Raw genomic sequence first — 15,760 nt, 5'->3', positions numbered from 1 at the left:
GAGCAATTGGAGCTGTCGGTATCAGAAAGAGAATTTAGGGTCTCGGCTGCGTTGTTTTCGATCGTTCGCCTGCCACGATTATACGGAACTATTTCTAAGTTAGCCGCGTTTCTTGAATTCGCGAAATTCGTAGCAGCGGCCGACGGCAGGTCGCAAGTTTTAGCGAAATTCTCGTAAATGAAACGGAGGATGGGTTCTTGGACCGGTTCGATGCGACTAGAACTAAGCAGACCTCGCGTAATGAGATGATTGGAAGAGCAATTCATCGCGCTCCCTTTTACTCTCCCGACACGCAATGGAGTCAGACCTCGTTAGCTCGAACATTGGCCGTTTAATTTCGCGACGAACAACATCCGATGAAATGGAATAATTAACGGTCGTTAAGGAAAAATCGTGTTGCAGCTGCAGTGCTGGAATTTAATCAGAATGCAGGAACTAGCGATAAAATAATAATTAGAAACAGTGCTTCCTATTCATCCGTAAAAGCAAATTGTAAATTGAAATTCTGGTAGAACCTCGATTTTCTCAACACCTGTCGTCCGAATAGATCGTATTCAAATGCTCCTTTTTCCGAAGAATATCGGGTAGACTAAAGAAAACAGAATATTCTACGTATATAATAATGCCGTGTGTGTAACGCTACCCGTTCAGATTATCATTGTCGAAACGTCGTTAGATATGTATGCGAACTTTGTGACACCCTGTACACATGTACTGGTGACTTTAAAGCGATTCGTGAAAAAGTCAAGTTAAAGCGTAGGATAAAATGTTGGTTTATGTTCGAGGCGCGAGCAAACGACCTTTCGGATGCACCGAAACGACTAGAGACTGCGTGTCTAAAGATAGTTCTCATGAAATATCCGGTTGCTAGCGGCGACGTAATAGGATAATTAATGTAAATGTTTTTAACGATCGCACGGTACCAGTGTCGCGACACGACTGGTCAAGCCACAGCGATTAATGCGCGTCATGGTTTCGCATGGAATCGCGCACGAGACAGGTAACTCGACTTGCAGAGAAATTCAACACAGAAATTCTGGTATTTCCAGTTTAAATTAACCCGCTATGAGTATAATGATATCGCTAATAATTATAATTACATACGTAGATTCGCTGTTGCCTTTTACACGCTCGACATTTATGACATTTCATGCTTGCGACTCGATTACAAAATAATCCGAGTCAAGAAATATTAAATGTTTTACGAAAAAATTAAATGTTACGAGTTTATTTAATTTACGCTATATATCATTAAGATTCGATGGGATAAAACGATAAACCGATGTGATTTCACATCGTTATTTATAAACATCGGAACGTCTTCTGATTTCATATACCACGAGATAATTAATTTAAATTATCAAAAAGATTGTTAACCGATTACAATCTTCCATTGACGCAATTTTGTTGAAAATATTTATAAGAGGAGAGATTTGTTAGAAGGGGGACGATTCATCGGTCTAAATTTTAGATAAAAAGTCCTAAACGTCGCGTCAGATTTTAAGACGATTGGATAATTATGTAATTATTTCTAAGATTCGTCTTAGTCTGCGCACGTATCGCGATATTTTCGAGTCGGGGCGAATATTTCGAAATATTTTCCCTGATTGAAGCTTCTTCGAATATCGATCCGAAAGTCTATCAACTGGTTATCGATACAGTCGATGAACGAGAGCCTCGTTTCGAAGATAGCCTAATTGCCACGATTTGTCGGCATCCAAAGTAACTGGGACAAGAGGCGAGTACCATACGAACCTCGTGATTTCGCTGTCCCTCGCAAGATTCAACGATGACAAACGATCTACTTTGTTCATCGTGTCCTTGTTTCAGCTTTCTCGCTAGTTTCCTTCGATAGACTCGTTTTATGGAGATAAAGTCGATCGCTTCGATGTTCTAGTCAACTGTAGAGTCGGCAACTTTTCGAATTGACCCACGTCGATTTCTCGTCAGATTTATCGATCGAGCAAAAGTTGCAATGGCCCGTGAAAATTTTCAATTATCGCCTTCGATTTTCAATAACCAATAAATTCTTTGCAAGATCGAATTTGGTCGCTTTGGAAAATTTAATACCGCGCATAGGGTCTTACATTTTCTAAATTTCCTTAGTGTTACGATATGGATATTATCTCTTGATCCTTATCGTTTTAAAGTTTCCCATGAATTTACCATATTAGAGTTGGCCATTCCAGAACAAACTAATTTCTAGAATCTCTAGAATTCTGTTCGTTCTAATATCGATACTGATACATATGCGTGTGTATGTATTTAGGGACGACTTGTTATAAATTTAAGAACATTTCTAGCAAAAAGATATATTTCTTTTTCGAATGGAAGAACCAAAGGGTGCACACGTTTCGTAGGAACCGGTATTTCGCACCTGTCGGCCAGTCAGCCGATTTATTTACCCGCGAAACAATTTCCCACCGATTTGTTCGCCTTTCTTACGCCAGCAAACGGGATAGGGAAATGCATGGTAATGTTGTCCGCCGTTATTAACTTCTGTAAGCAACGGTCACTTATACGAGTACACGGTCTATTGTTCTCGACCGGTAGGGAGCTTGGTTATGCCTGCTAAGCGTTAATCGATACCGCGGTCGATACTTGTACACGTTTTACAAAAGGAAATGCTTGAAACGGGGTGAAAAAGTGTCTGAAAATATCCGTATGAGAGCGAGAATTCACGAGAATAATAGATTTCGCGACACTTGTGGCCAGTAGCGTATATCGTTGAGGAACGCAAAAATGATGAAGATGAGGAATACGCGCGATCAGGCTTGTTAGTATGCCAGACCCGTCCTTGTTTGTGCTTCCACGGCGACAGAAACTGCCCTGAATAGCTACACGCAACCAACGCATCGTTGAAACCGGCTTCGTACCTTCTGATCGGGCAGACTCGCGTTCTTCCATAAATTTTCCGCGACAAGAGAACAAACACGCGTGAAAGTTTCCGCGTATCGTTTCTATCTGATTTCCTGTATTTTTCTTTCGATACAGAAAAATTCTTGTGTAAGGAAACTCGAGAAGCTTTGCGGAGAAAGGATTCGTAAAATATAGTGGTAAAACCGAGCAAGTTGTGTCGGAAATTGTAATCCTGGTTCTGTAACGTTAGCCACGTTCGGACTGATAATTATAATAGCTCTTAAAGAACTGTATATTTTTAACATGTACGATACGAATAAAAATTTCATGATACTTTTCAACGTATATTAAAGAAAATAGAATTCCATTTCTCGGAACGAATCAACTGGTACCAACTATTCAAACTTTCGTTGTACGAACGAAATATCACGAGTACGATAGAACTTGGAATACTTTCGTGAGCCACAGTAGGCGAACTCTCGTTCTTTTTTTTTTTCTCAAAATGACGTAAGATCCTTGTAATTCTTGCTGTCGGATCGTACGATTATCAGCCACGAATCAACGGAACGTGGAAGTACCAGGGACATTGCATAACGATTGCGTTAATATACGTCGCCGTTGTTTACCGTCCCCATGAACATCAGTCCGGGAAACGTTCAATTAACATCCCCGTTCTGTCACGGGGACGCACGATTTGGACATAGCGAATAGAAAGTGAATAGATTGCATAAATTCGACACATTTTTTTTCTGCTATATCGTCGTGTCCAAACCTCGAAGAATTTCGTTGGAATCTCACGGGAATTTTCATTAACTTTTTGCTCTGTAGACGCAGGATTATGGTCTAAGGTATCGCGATAAGGAGTTGCGCTTTAATACAGACTTTAATCGATAAAACTGACGAATAGATGCCGTACCGATGTTGCGAATGGCTAATTCCCACGAAATTGTTTTTTACAAAACTGTTTAGTATCTTGTTAGCGCAAGTTCGTTGATTCCGATCTCCAACGACTTACAAAGGTATTTGAACGCTTGCTACATATATATATGTATATTTCGCACCTGTTCGTTAGTCAGCCGATTTATTTGTCTAAGAAACAATTTCTCACTGATTCTTCGCCTTTTTCGCGCCAGCGAACACGATAGACAAATGTAACAAATTTAAAACAACATATATACGTATTTATATATAATATAATATAACAATTTTGATATTGTATACGTATACATATGTGTGTGTTGTTTCAAATTTGTCCAATATAATCATGATATATAATCGTGTCTTGTTATAATGTTGACGAAGCTTTGAAATTTTTATATAATACGTTTAATATATAAAAGACTTTTATATCGAGCGTTTAAACGCTTTAGAAATTCTTTGTACAATAGTTAGAAAAATTCGTGGAAAAATAGATAGAAGAACTGGCGCAGAATTCCAAGCTTGCGAAACTCTACCGTAAAATGAGATTCCTTTTTCCCAAGATCTTCTTGTTTTTCGTCGTAAAACAGTTATCGCGATTAGTTTCTTTTTATCATAGACCAGACGAACTAGCTCAAGGAAATTGTTATCGAGGTTTACGACGTTAAACGTGAGATAGCAAAGACGAATTTTTCTACGCCGGGGAAGCGGAACTTTCATGCGCCCTCTTCTTCCGACCGGGGAATCCCGCGTTTCCGGTTCATAAATCAACGCGTGTTCTCCGAATGTATAATTTCCCTTGCTTTCTTTCCTTTTTTCCCCTTCCGTATAGAGTACATGCCCTCGTTTTTCTAACCCGCAACAAGCTACGATCGATCGATACGAGGCAATTTGCTAAAAGTAGAAAATATTATTGAAAAAGTCTGTGTAAAAAATAAAACACGATTTTTTTTTAGTGGGAAAGAATGGAATGTGGATTCCATATGGCGTGATATACGATGAAAAATATTATATATATTATTGTAAAACGGAATCGTCGTTATATGTGCCAATTGGACCGTGAATGAAAAAGTGAAAATATTAAGTCGATAAAATAATAAGATTGTACCATTAATTGCCATTAATTTAACAAAGTGTCATTTATTTAAACACTCGAGATAGCTGTTTAAGCGTTAAAAAGATACAATCACTGATAATACTTTTTATTTTTCAATGTTTCTTAGAAAATTGCTATTATCAAATGTTTCGTTCAATAATAAGTAACGCGTGTCTAAAAGAACCGCGATGAAAGTTGCGCGTTATAGCCTATGGTTTTAATTATGCAATACGTTTGTTTCTCTTTTTTGAAATTTTCTCTAGTCGTAGAAAAACGATCTTCGATTTACCATCTTACGTAAGTCGATGGTGCTCTCATTCATGAGATCCGATCCGATGGATATCTGGTTCTTTGCTACTTTCGAATGGAATTCATTAGTCTGAAGCAAATTGAATAGCAATGATTTCTTGTTCTAAACACAGCGAGTGCTTCATTCAGAAGATTGACGGAAATTAATCGAATAAAGAGCAGTGGATTGCAGGTTTAAGATAGTTGCACAAGCTAGTGACATTGTGCTCCGTTTCACCTTCTGAATTGCGCAAGAGAGGCATTGTTCTCCGTTAATAGTAATTACGCTCATTACGATCTAACCAGATATTAGTCTCGAGTATCGTTGACCACCCGTCTCATTTTCTCTGGCGCCATTCTTTCTGCCATCTCACGATAAACTCGATACAAAGTTCTCTGCCAAATTATTCTAAATAGCATTGGTACCAAATTTCGTTTCACGGCTATCCATCGATTATATCAAAGAATACATTTGCTATAAATAACGTATAACGTGTTAGAATTTTAAAACCATCAAACATTTTTTTCTTCGTCATTATGAACGATCATATAGGTATGCGAGGTTTGATTTACAACTTGCAGGAAACAAATTTAGCATTTGGAGAAAACCATCTAGAAAGAATCATCTAACGTATAAATTATTTCACAAGAAACTGTAATGGTCCCCCAAGAATTATTAAGTTATTAATATATAAATTTTAATTTTCTAATCTATTCATAAAACTAGAACAATAAAGTTAATTAACCTCTGAGAAAACGCATTAAATCGCGTATACAAAAATCTTACGTAAAAGCTGTCATTACATAAGTAACAAGCTACTAAGCGAGTCGTGTCCTTGAAACCTGAAAATCAGTGACCTTGAAAAAAATGTCTCCATCTGGATTATCCATTCTTCGAGCTTCTGCGACTACGACCTTCCCCCGTAATCCTCCTTACATCATACAAAAAAAGAAAAAAAAAACCATACCACAAACGTATGTTCCTGTCAACGAATCGAGGTTGTGGAATTTCCACGGTGTTTTCTCGAACGAATTTCAAAGGCGTGTGTATCGGAGGTCGTGCGTGCGTGGACGACGACGCGACGGTGAAAGTGGACGAGAGGCATTCGCCCAGTCATTGTGCAGACGTTTCGCGGAAAGATAAGACTTCCCGGTCTTCGGATTACGCAACCGAACGGACCAGTTTTTGGCCAGCAGACACACAACCAACGGACGAAGTGGAAAGCGAAAGGGGCGGCCGATCGGATCGGTTCTCGGATCACTGGCTGTCCTGCGGCTCGATCGGAGAAAAACGACCTCTTAACCCTATGTGTCATGGCCCGAGGCCACGAAATCCGTGCTCGAATCGAGATTGACGACCGGGGCGTGACTTCTCTTCTCGTATCTCATTCTCTGTCCCAATTTTTCTTTTCCCTTTTTATCTCGAAGTCTACCGGCGCTGAGAAACGCTTCAGGCATCGAACGGTCTGGGTAAATTCGCTTCTGATCATCGTCGATCCGAGCAAATTTACACTGGCGATTTATAACGATACGAAGATACGATGGTTGGTCGGTCGATCGCCGCTAATCAAAGATTCGATATAAAAATTCCGCAGGATTAGTGTCACGTTGTTGGAAAGTTTGTATGAATTATACGATGTTCCTATCTATTGTGTCTATTATGTTCGTATAAATAGAAATTTGCATAAATATCTGCAGTTCGAATGGAAGGAGACGAATCGTAAACTTTTGATTTACTATTCTTCTTCTTCTAGGATGATTATTTTATGTGATTTTCTCTATTGCGTATAAGCAAGTTAGAGGAGAAATCTAAGGAATTTTTGCGAATCATCCGATCGTAAATAATTTATAGGATTAATTTATAAAAATGTGTGAGGAAATATCGTTTCCATTTTGATTTCGCTTTCTCGTCAGGTGCAATAACAACGGGTAGCCATCGTCACAGGACGGATTAATCGAAACGTCATCACCTACCGTAAATATAATGATACTCGAACGTTAAGACGGTGTCGATCGTAGTAACATTCGAGACGCATCGAAAGGTGTAGATGATAAGATCTGGACACGTTCAAGACGAGTGGAATAAAAGCATCGGGGCACGTTTGATGCCGCAATCGAGCGTCGGCTCTTTCGAACTCGGTTTCCGCATCTTCGCGTTACGCAAGTGGGTGAACCAGTTTCTGGACAAACCACCTTTGTGTAATTATGTCTGAGCAGCTGTCCCCGTAAGAACAATAACGTCTCCTATTGCGGCTCTCGTGAAAGCTGTCGGTTCTGCACGTATCAAGGAAAGATCCAGGAAGAGACCGGTATCTTTGTTAAATTTCACAAATCATTGGATTACCTGTTACAGCCCGACATTCTTCATTAAAATTATACGCGATTTATGTTGCAATCGTTGATCGAAGACTTGAAATCATAGACGAGAGAAATGAAAAGATCGTCAAGGTAGATTGAGAGAATATACAAGTGTGTACAATAGCGATTTTGAGATCTACTCGGGGACTGAAACAAAGGGATTCGTTGAACAAAGACGTGCCCCATGGAATTACAATTTTTATGGGCTTCGTAATAACGCGATTATCCGCGATACAGCGAATGGACACGCGATCCTTTAATTACGTAACCCTGGAAACCAATTTCGGTTCTTCGCCGTCAAACGATTTTTATTCGATGGTCGAGATTCGTTTCTACTCCCGTGAGAGCCACGAAAGTCGGGAATAATGGGTTGCGGACAGCAGGCTCTCTTTGTGGACCGGTGAACAATAAAAAAATGCATTTCCTTTGTGGTTTGCAATCTTGAATTTCAAACGCGGCATTGCCATTATCACATTATTACTATTATCGTTACTAGACTCCTATTAATCAATTAATTAATCACTTTCTATTTATTAATGCATATCGATGATCGTCTATACGCGTTCAACTCATCTATTGAAGATTTTTGCGTGTTTAAATCACCCATAAAGGTATAAAGTCTGTAGCTTAATTATCGTTACAGACCTAGAAATACTTGACGCTAAAAATTTATTTCAATCTTCGTTCATTTCGATTTCCGTGTTTACACGTTCCATTTTCTCCTACGAGAATATATTACGGTAAAAATAATTCGCTTTAACGGTACGGTTGACGTTTAATGGTACAAAATGCATATACCAATAATACTACGGAATATTGATTTTCTCCTCATGAAAATTGCAAAGATACCGAGCGAACGATATAATTCGTACGATCGTTACGGACCGAGCTCGTTCCCATTTGCGATCGAAATATCTTCCAATTACGATACACGATTGTGGAATTGTCCGAGACGTGGCTTACGAACCGTGTCGCGAACGCAATTACGAAACGAGCTTATTTTTTCGTCAATTCCGTTATTCCACGATCTACAAAACTATGAACGATTTATATACCTAGGTACATATATTTACAGCTGGGCGTAGTCGAGTTAATATTAGAATTATCGATAACCGGGGCGTAAAATATGCATCGGAAGAGCCAAAATGAAAAGTATGGTAGAATCTTGATTACCTGTACCAAAATGATCTTTGAATAAAGTCCAAAGGTTCGTTTCTAAATTTTCTACCAAACGATAATTTCATTGATCGACGTTTTGTTAAAGTCTCCGGCGAATATGGAAAAAGATATCCGATACAAAGGAAAAAGCAAGTTCGTACTTTCTAAAAGATCGTAAAAAATTGTCAAGAACGTATCGTTGCGAGTTTACAAAATTTCAAACGATATTTTACGAATTGATCGTGGCGACTATCGTGGTGGTTCTACCACTAAGCTGAAGTTCCAGAGAAGAAAAGCACGACTCGTGTCTGTCTGGAAAGCGCGCTGGCACCGTTTAACGACGGAGCACGTAAATCTCTTTGTCTTTATTAAACGTCGGGGCCGAGACGTTTCAAGGTACGCGACACGAGAGTGGCCCTCGACATGCTGAAACGATTTATGCGCTCGCACGAGTGCTGCTCGCACGCGAGCTTAATTGCACGCGCGTACCATTGCCATGTTGCGGATCGCTGTTAAATTAGTAGCGAATACTTACAACGATAACGATAATTACTAGGTACACGCGACGTTTCCAATTCGACGCGTCTTATTTTATGTAAAAAATGCTCGTTCTCGATCGAGCATATACTTTATACTACTATACGAAAACAATCGTCTAGAAACATTTTGGTCGTTCGCGTTTGGTTTTCCATTGCTCGACAGATCGAGAAGCGTCGATCGTCCCTGCTAAAAAATATCCTAAAGAACGCTCGAACATCTGGCTCGCTGTTCCACTAAATTTCTTCTTTATTAACGAAGTATCGAAACTGTTAGGAGAATCGCTGGTAAAATCGTCGTCACACGCGTTGTCGTGGCTTCGTTGTAGAATCCGCTTCCGTAAACCTGCAGACCAGCAGTCTCGATGCTGCGCTTGCAGTAATCTCCGTCTGCAATTGTAGTAATCCATGGTTAGGCTATCGTGAAATGTACGGTGGTATTACTATTTCAATACGATTTACGATACGGTTACTGTTATTACGGTCGATGAATGACTTTACGGTGATAGCTATCCGTTTCGTGGGAGGAATTACTGGTCGATGTGATTCGGTGTAAATAGCAGGGATCGGGAAATAAGGTAATAAAAGGATCGGAAGAGATAGGTAGAAGCAATGGCAATTGTTCGAATTGAGAACTCCGAACGAAAACGACCTTCGTTCGATTTTTTAATTTTCCATATAGGCAATGCACTTTATCGCGATACTATAAAAAAAAACCCTCTACAATTTGATCGATAATTTGAATTGTCGAATGAAAATTGTCTTTCAAGCAATAATATAGCGTTGCACTAACGACGTGTTAATTTAATTTCGAGATCATCTGATTCGACCAATTGTTTCTTTGTTCTGGACAACAACAAATAATCGCGAAAGTTGTTCATATCACGAACCTTTCAAAATCTAACGACTGCGGATATATATGTAGATGATAGAGAAAAATGTATCGCGATCTGACGTATCATTTGGTTCTTGTTGGAATACAACGATATTTCACGCATAGACATAATACCTTTACACGGACACCCACACAGGCATTTGAACAGGATACTTACACAGGTCGTACTCGTTACTGTATAGAGAGCGGGGTTCAAAGTATTTAAGGGATCATGGGTCAGTATCTAAGTCTAGTCTGAGAGTAACTGGCCAACAATCAACGATTTTTGTATTAATCTTAACTCGAAGATTAAATTCTAACAGTTCTTTACGAATCGTGAAGCTCGTAAAGCGCAAGGAGAACGTGTCTCAGAAAGATCGATAGATAGTTTACGACTTCAGGGCTCTGTAAACGTACCGTTCTAAAATTCCATAATCAAGATCAATGGTAGCAAAAAGACCATCTCGTCGATCGAGGAACTGGAACAGGAATCGTTTTCCCTTTCGACCGGTGACGTGTCTCGGTCGCTATAAAACACCTTTTTCTTCAAGTTGCAAGTCATCGATACTTGAAATTACGCGATCATCGCGCCACGATCTCTCTCTACGCGTATCGACGCGTAACTCGTATACCAGCTTAACCACCTAGCCAATTAGCTAAGCTAGCTTTATATCGCGATCACTCGTTTGTTTTTGCAAAAATCCTAAATTTAATATTCCATTAGCTGCGCCTAAATAGTCAATTACCGCGATTACGATCATCGAGAAAAAGAAGGGGGGCAGCGAAAAAGCACGACGCGAAATGCTTTCTCCATCGAGACGTCGTAAAAGCAGCGTACGGTATCGAAAGGGTGATTAAAGGAGCTCGTTTTTAAAGGAAATCGAGAGGCGGAGAGCAAAAGAAAAAACAGAGAAATTATACAACCGGCGTTCTTTCTCCTCGTAACGCACGAGTCACGTACATCTGCGCTTTCCATCGCGATCGCTTCTCAGAAGCGGCTCATTTTTCCTTCTGCGTGTCGCCGAACCTGCCATCGTCTTCTTTCTTTTTATTCGTCTTGTATCGTTCAACGTGGAACAATTGATCAAACGTCGTAATCTTTTTCTACCGTACGATCTATGGAATCGATCAACGTGGTTCCTGAATGACTCGTGTATCGATTTGTTAATTGCGACGTCAGTCGATGGCTGAGGTAAATGGACTAATTTTTGGATCGCAAGATATAAATCTCCTGAATATGTCGAAAGGGTGAACGGGCTGCGAAATGCGTATTCGACTGATTGATAGTTCGTCGAATTTTCAAATTACTTTCTCAATGTTCTTTCCTTTTGGTCTTCGTTAATGTCGTTGTAATAGTAGTGGTCATTTACGATTATGTCGTAATCGTTGTAACGATCCATTCCAAGAGTATATTCCTTATTACTTTGGTAAGACGATATAAAGGTTACAACATTTACATTTTTCGATCGTACGTTTTCTCAATTTTTACGCGCTATTTCACAGCTTCGATCTTAATGGCCTAAGAAACCGTGTTACACGCGTGTTCGCCAGGCAAATCGACGGGTTACGATGTGCAACGTGCGATGGAAACGAGAGTAGAATCGCCGAACGTCTCTCGCGATTCAACGTCTCTTTCTCCTCGAACGGCATAAGCCATTTTCTTACGGTCCATGCTCGCGTTCTTTCCTCGTTCTATTCCGATTTCTCAATCCATCAGTCCCACGAAGAGAGAGAGAGAGAGAGAGAGAGAACTTGGCGATCCGTGGTCTGATCGGACCCTGCTCTACGTTTAACGCGAAAACGATCGTGACGTTTCCTGTATGCAGATTTCAGGGACGACGTCTTTGCGACGGTCCAGCAACGATCTAACACAATAGTGTATGAAAGTAAAACATTTTTGTATAGTATATCGATATTATGGACGTTGAAGCAATTAAAATAAGGAAACGACAGAGGAATAAATAGCGTTCCAGATGCTTTCACGGTTTAATGGTTTCTATGATCAGCCAGAAGAGAACGACCATCGGTCAGCGTGTTACGATCCTCGTTAGATAATCATCCGGATAATTAATTACCATCCATTATCGAAAGTATCTCAGCCAGTTTTTCCTTTCCTTTTTCTGTTATTTCTCTATGCTCGAGCATAGGAGCGATTATACGCGCGCTACGTAACGTCGTTTGCGAATTTGGCAAGAGCTCCAGCTCGGGAAGATGTAACGTGGCAATCCTAATAATTTCGCCGCGCGCTGGATCGTAATTCAGTCGAATGTCGTCACACGATGAATATTTGTAGCGCTCCCCGACGGTAACTGGCACGTGGGAACTGCAACCTTCAATCTGTTACGGTAGGAAATTGCATAATTTGTAACAAGTTACGATGAAAGGCGCGCTAGCGTACGCTGTGTCGATCGTGTCTCGTCGCGTGAATCGGTTCCTTGTTTCCGAGCTGTTCACGTCGGGCCAGGATGTAAGAATAAAATTCACGTAAGAAACAAATACAGCGCAACTCTGATTACCTGAACTATAATTGCTTACGAATTTAATCGATAATATCTAGACTCGAGATGTAATAAAATCGAAGCGCGTAATACGATGTTATTGCTTCTGATTAATTACATTACTTTTATCGCTTGGTTCGCTAATTAACGTCTAAATTGATTTAGCCTCGTTTCGTTTACCGAATATCGGCTCTGTCTAATCTATCTCTACTTCTGATTTTATCACGTAACACGTAACAATTTCCTGCGTTCGAATCCAATCGTTCGATCGTCCAATGGGTTCTCCAATTAGTTTATACGATTTCGTTTGCGAAGTATGACGGTTACGATGCGCGAACGGTGGATCGAAATAAAATGGTGAAAGGGTTGTTGGTTGGTATAGTAGTCGAGGAAAAACGAAGGCATCTCACGGAATTCGAATCGTGGTAAGTGGATTGGTCGCGTTACGTGAATGATCGTGAGTCAAAATTGGGATTTCCAAGATAAATGTTAGGTATCAGGTTGGTTCGTGTAAAGCAAAGTCGATCGATTTGCCTGTTAAAATAATCGATCAACGATGGAACAAATGTATCGTTTACGAACAATCTATACCGTGGGTATAGCGCGGAGCAACGACAGGTGAGTTTCTTACCGTAAGACCAGCCGACGACGTCCCCGGTTCTCAGGTTTTCCGTTCTCAGCCAGTCTTCCAGAGGCCTGAAGTACTCTCTGAGCGCAGACGCGTCCAATTTGTCGTCCCCTATAGCTTCCCGAAGCGTCTCTTGCCACGGCACCGACGAGCCTCTCTCCATAATTTTCCTGCAACAACAGAAGGAGACAAAGGTTGCAGTTTTCCGTGGAGCGGAACGCGGGAAAATCGCGAACGAAGGATCGCGCAGGCAGAAAGCATCGGCCATTGAAATTACCGCGAGCGAAGCTCGTAATTCGTGCGTTGTTAGGCTTTAACGAGATCACCGGCGGCGCTTTCTCGACGAAACGATTGCGACAACGCGCGGAACGGCGCAACAATGAAAAACCCTTCGGCTAGGAAAATTCACGGGGAGAATTGGAACGAGAGAAAAATAAAGACGCGTAACGAGCCTTTTCTTCCAACGTCCCGCGCCACTAATTAGCCTATCTTTGGCAACTTGGCGTGCTCGAAACACGTTCGAGCGTGTTCGAACGACGCTCGTAATTTACGGCGGGAGTGTCACAACGTTCAGCCATATGAGTTACGAGGTGAAATTAATTTTGCTCCGTAAGAGCTTGCAGGGCAGCGGAGAGAAACCTTCGCGAGTCGACAAAATCGAATGTCGGTAGCTACGTAAGATGCGTTTTATGGCGTTTGGAAATTCTTCCCCTTTACGCGGCTTGCTTGACGCGTAATCCATCATAAACGCTTGGAACCAGTTGTCCTTTCAAGCGCTAATTTGCACGTTGATCGAGCTCGTGATTTTAGCGAGATCGATCGTGACGTGACCGTAATAGTTTCGAGAAATAGTCCCGTTCCCTTCGACGATAATGCATGGTTGATCTCAGCTAAGTAGCTACTCCCACCTGAACACGGTGGTTTCTCGTCACTGGTATAATCATCGTCTTCGTCATCGTAGGAACTTTGTGTCATTTTCAACGCATTAAACGTTCGAACGCTTCGCGTGTTAACTATTCTGTCAGAGACCTGAATTCCACATTCGTAATAGTTCCATTCGAATCACATTCCAGAGCTCCGTATCAACGAACTTTTATTCATAAACGTTTTGCTTCGTTATATTTTTAAGCGCTACAGCTTTTTTAGCTGCTCGTATCATTTCTGGTAAATGGTTTTCGTCCTAGGGAATTTTCTCTTCGGTCCCAATTTCGAGGATCAATAAAGGAATATAAAGAATTGGCAGACTAGATAGAATTTTGATCGTTTTCATTGAAATTTGCGAACGATATTTAATCGCGGAAGAAATTATCGATTCGCATTGAATCGATCGCGAGTGAACGTCGCTGAGAGGTCGTCGACACGATATCCGATCGAGAAGGATCATTATGAATTGAAAAAGACAATCCTGCGAGACACGGTGCGTCAGTGAGACGGTCATTTAAATACAATGACCTGGAAGTAGCGTAACGAAGAAATTCGTTACGAGGTATCGATCGATGAGATCATTCGTTCGTTTCTCGCGACGTTGGTCATAAACTAGCGAAAAGTTGCAGCTTGAATATTTCGTTGGAAATGGTACCGTAAGAAAAATCAGCCTCGTTACGCGATTCGAAGGGAGTTTCTCTGTTATTCGAGCTTCCTTTACATCTTATATACATCTCTACGCAATCGTGATTGCGTCGCCTTCTTTCCTCCTGTTTTCCCGTTTCCTTTTGCCGATCGTCGATTTCGAGACAAACGATACTCGCAGTGGCGCGTAATCCTGGTTATTCCGATACGACAGCACGTTACGTAAAGAGAACTCAATCCCTCATGGGAATATGTTCTTTTATGACGGTGAAGTTTCTACGAAGAATCGTCGATATGAGACATTTTGACGGGGAACATTTGCGAATCTTGCGTAACAGGGTGTCGGAGTATCGACGATTCTCCTGGACGAAGCGCGGTAACTCGGTGGCCGTAGACTTTTGAAAATTTGTTTACACGTTGCCAGCTTCGAGTTTCAGGTGTCTGCATCAATGGAGTTAAGAAAGTATAATTAACACGAAGAACGAGATACACTGGATTTTAATGTAAATGTAAATGTAAATTGAAATCTTGATAAAGATAATTTTATCAGGTTGTAAATTTTGGCTGTTACCAGTATCTCTATTATTTCATTTTCTTTATAGTTCCGGTCGTTCGTTCGATCTTTTATATCGCGAAGCCGATTAGGTAGTTTAAAAACATTCCTGCTTTCTAAATTAATTTCGTTAAATCAATCTAGCAAAGTAGAGAAATTCTTCGTTGCTGTTGCATCTTGGTGGATAAACACGTCGTTCTGCGTATTAAATAAAGAAAGACACGAGACATTTCGTCGAAGCGAAATGTCGGAGAGGCATAAGAAAGCAGAGGGTCGATTTCACGAAAGTGAAAAGTGTTCGCGTAGTCGACATCGAGCGGCATGATATAACGACTTTTTGAAAAGTCATTTGGATGCAGGCCACGGTGCAGCCCGTTTCCGGTTCCTTCGAGAGCGGGCCACGCCTCTCGTGGGAATCGACCGGA

General features: G+C 40.8%; 1 protein-coding gene across 5 annotated transcripts in view; it reads right to left on the bottom strand.

The window, feature by feature from the left end:
- Window positions 1-9,439: 9,439 nt before the first annotated feature.
- Window positions 9,440-15,760, bottom strand: part of Ance-3 (angiotensin-converting enzyme Ance-3) — a 54,579-nt gene continuing 48,258 nt past the window's right edge. For all 5 annotated transcript variants that reach the window (XM_072010530.1, XM_072010532.1, XM_072010528.1 and 2 more), the window contains 2 exons: window positions 13,217-13,383; window positions 9,440-9,603 (listed from right to left, as the gene is read on the bottom strand). In XM_072010530.1, coding sequence (XP_071866631.1) covers window positions 9,467-9,603; window positions 13,217-13,383 — 304 coding nt within the window. In that variant the 3' untranslated portion in view covers window positions 9,440-9,466. The remainder of the gene's footprint in view (window positions 9,604-13,216; window positions 13,384-15,760) is intronic.

This window comes from Bombus fervidus, chromosome 9, assembly GCF_041682495.2.
Source record: "Bombus fervidus isolate BK054 chromosome 9, iyBomFerv1, whole genome shotgun sequence".
Lineage (NCBI taxonomy): Eukaryota > Metazoa > Arthropoda > Insecta > Hymenoptera > Apidae > Bombus > Bombus fervidus.
Note: the sequence above shows the minus strand (reverse complement) of the source record. Positions and strands in the feature narration are given on the sequence as shown.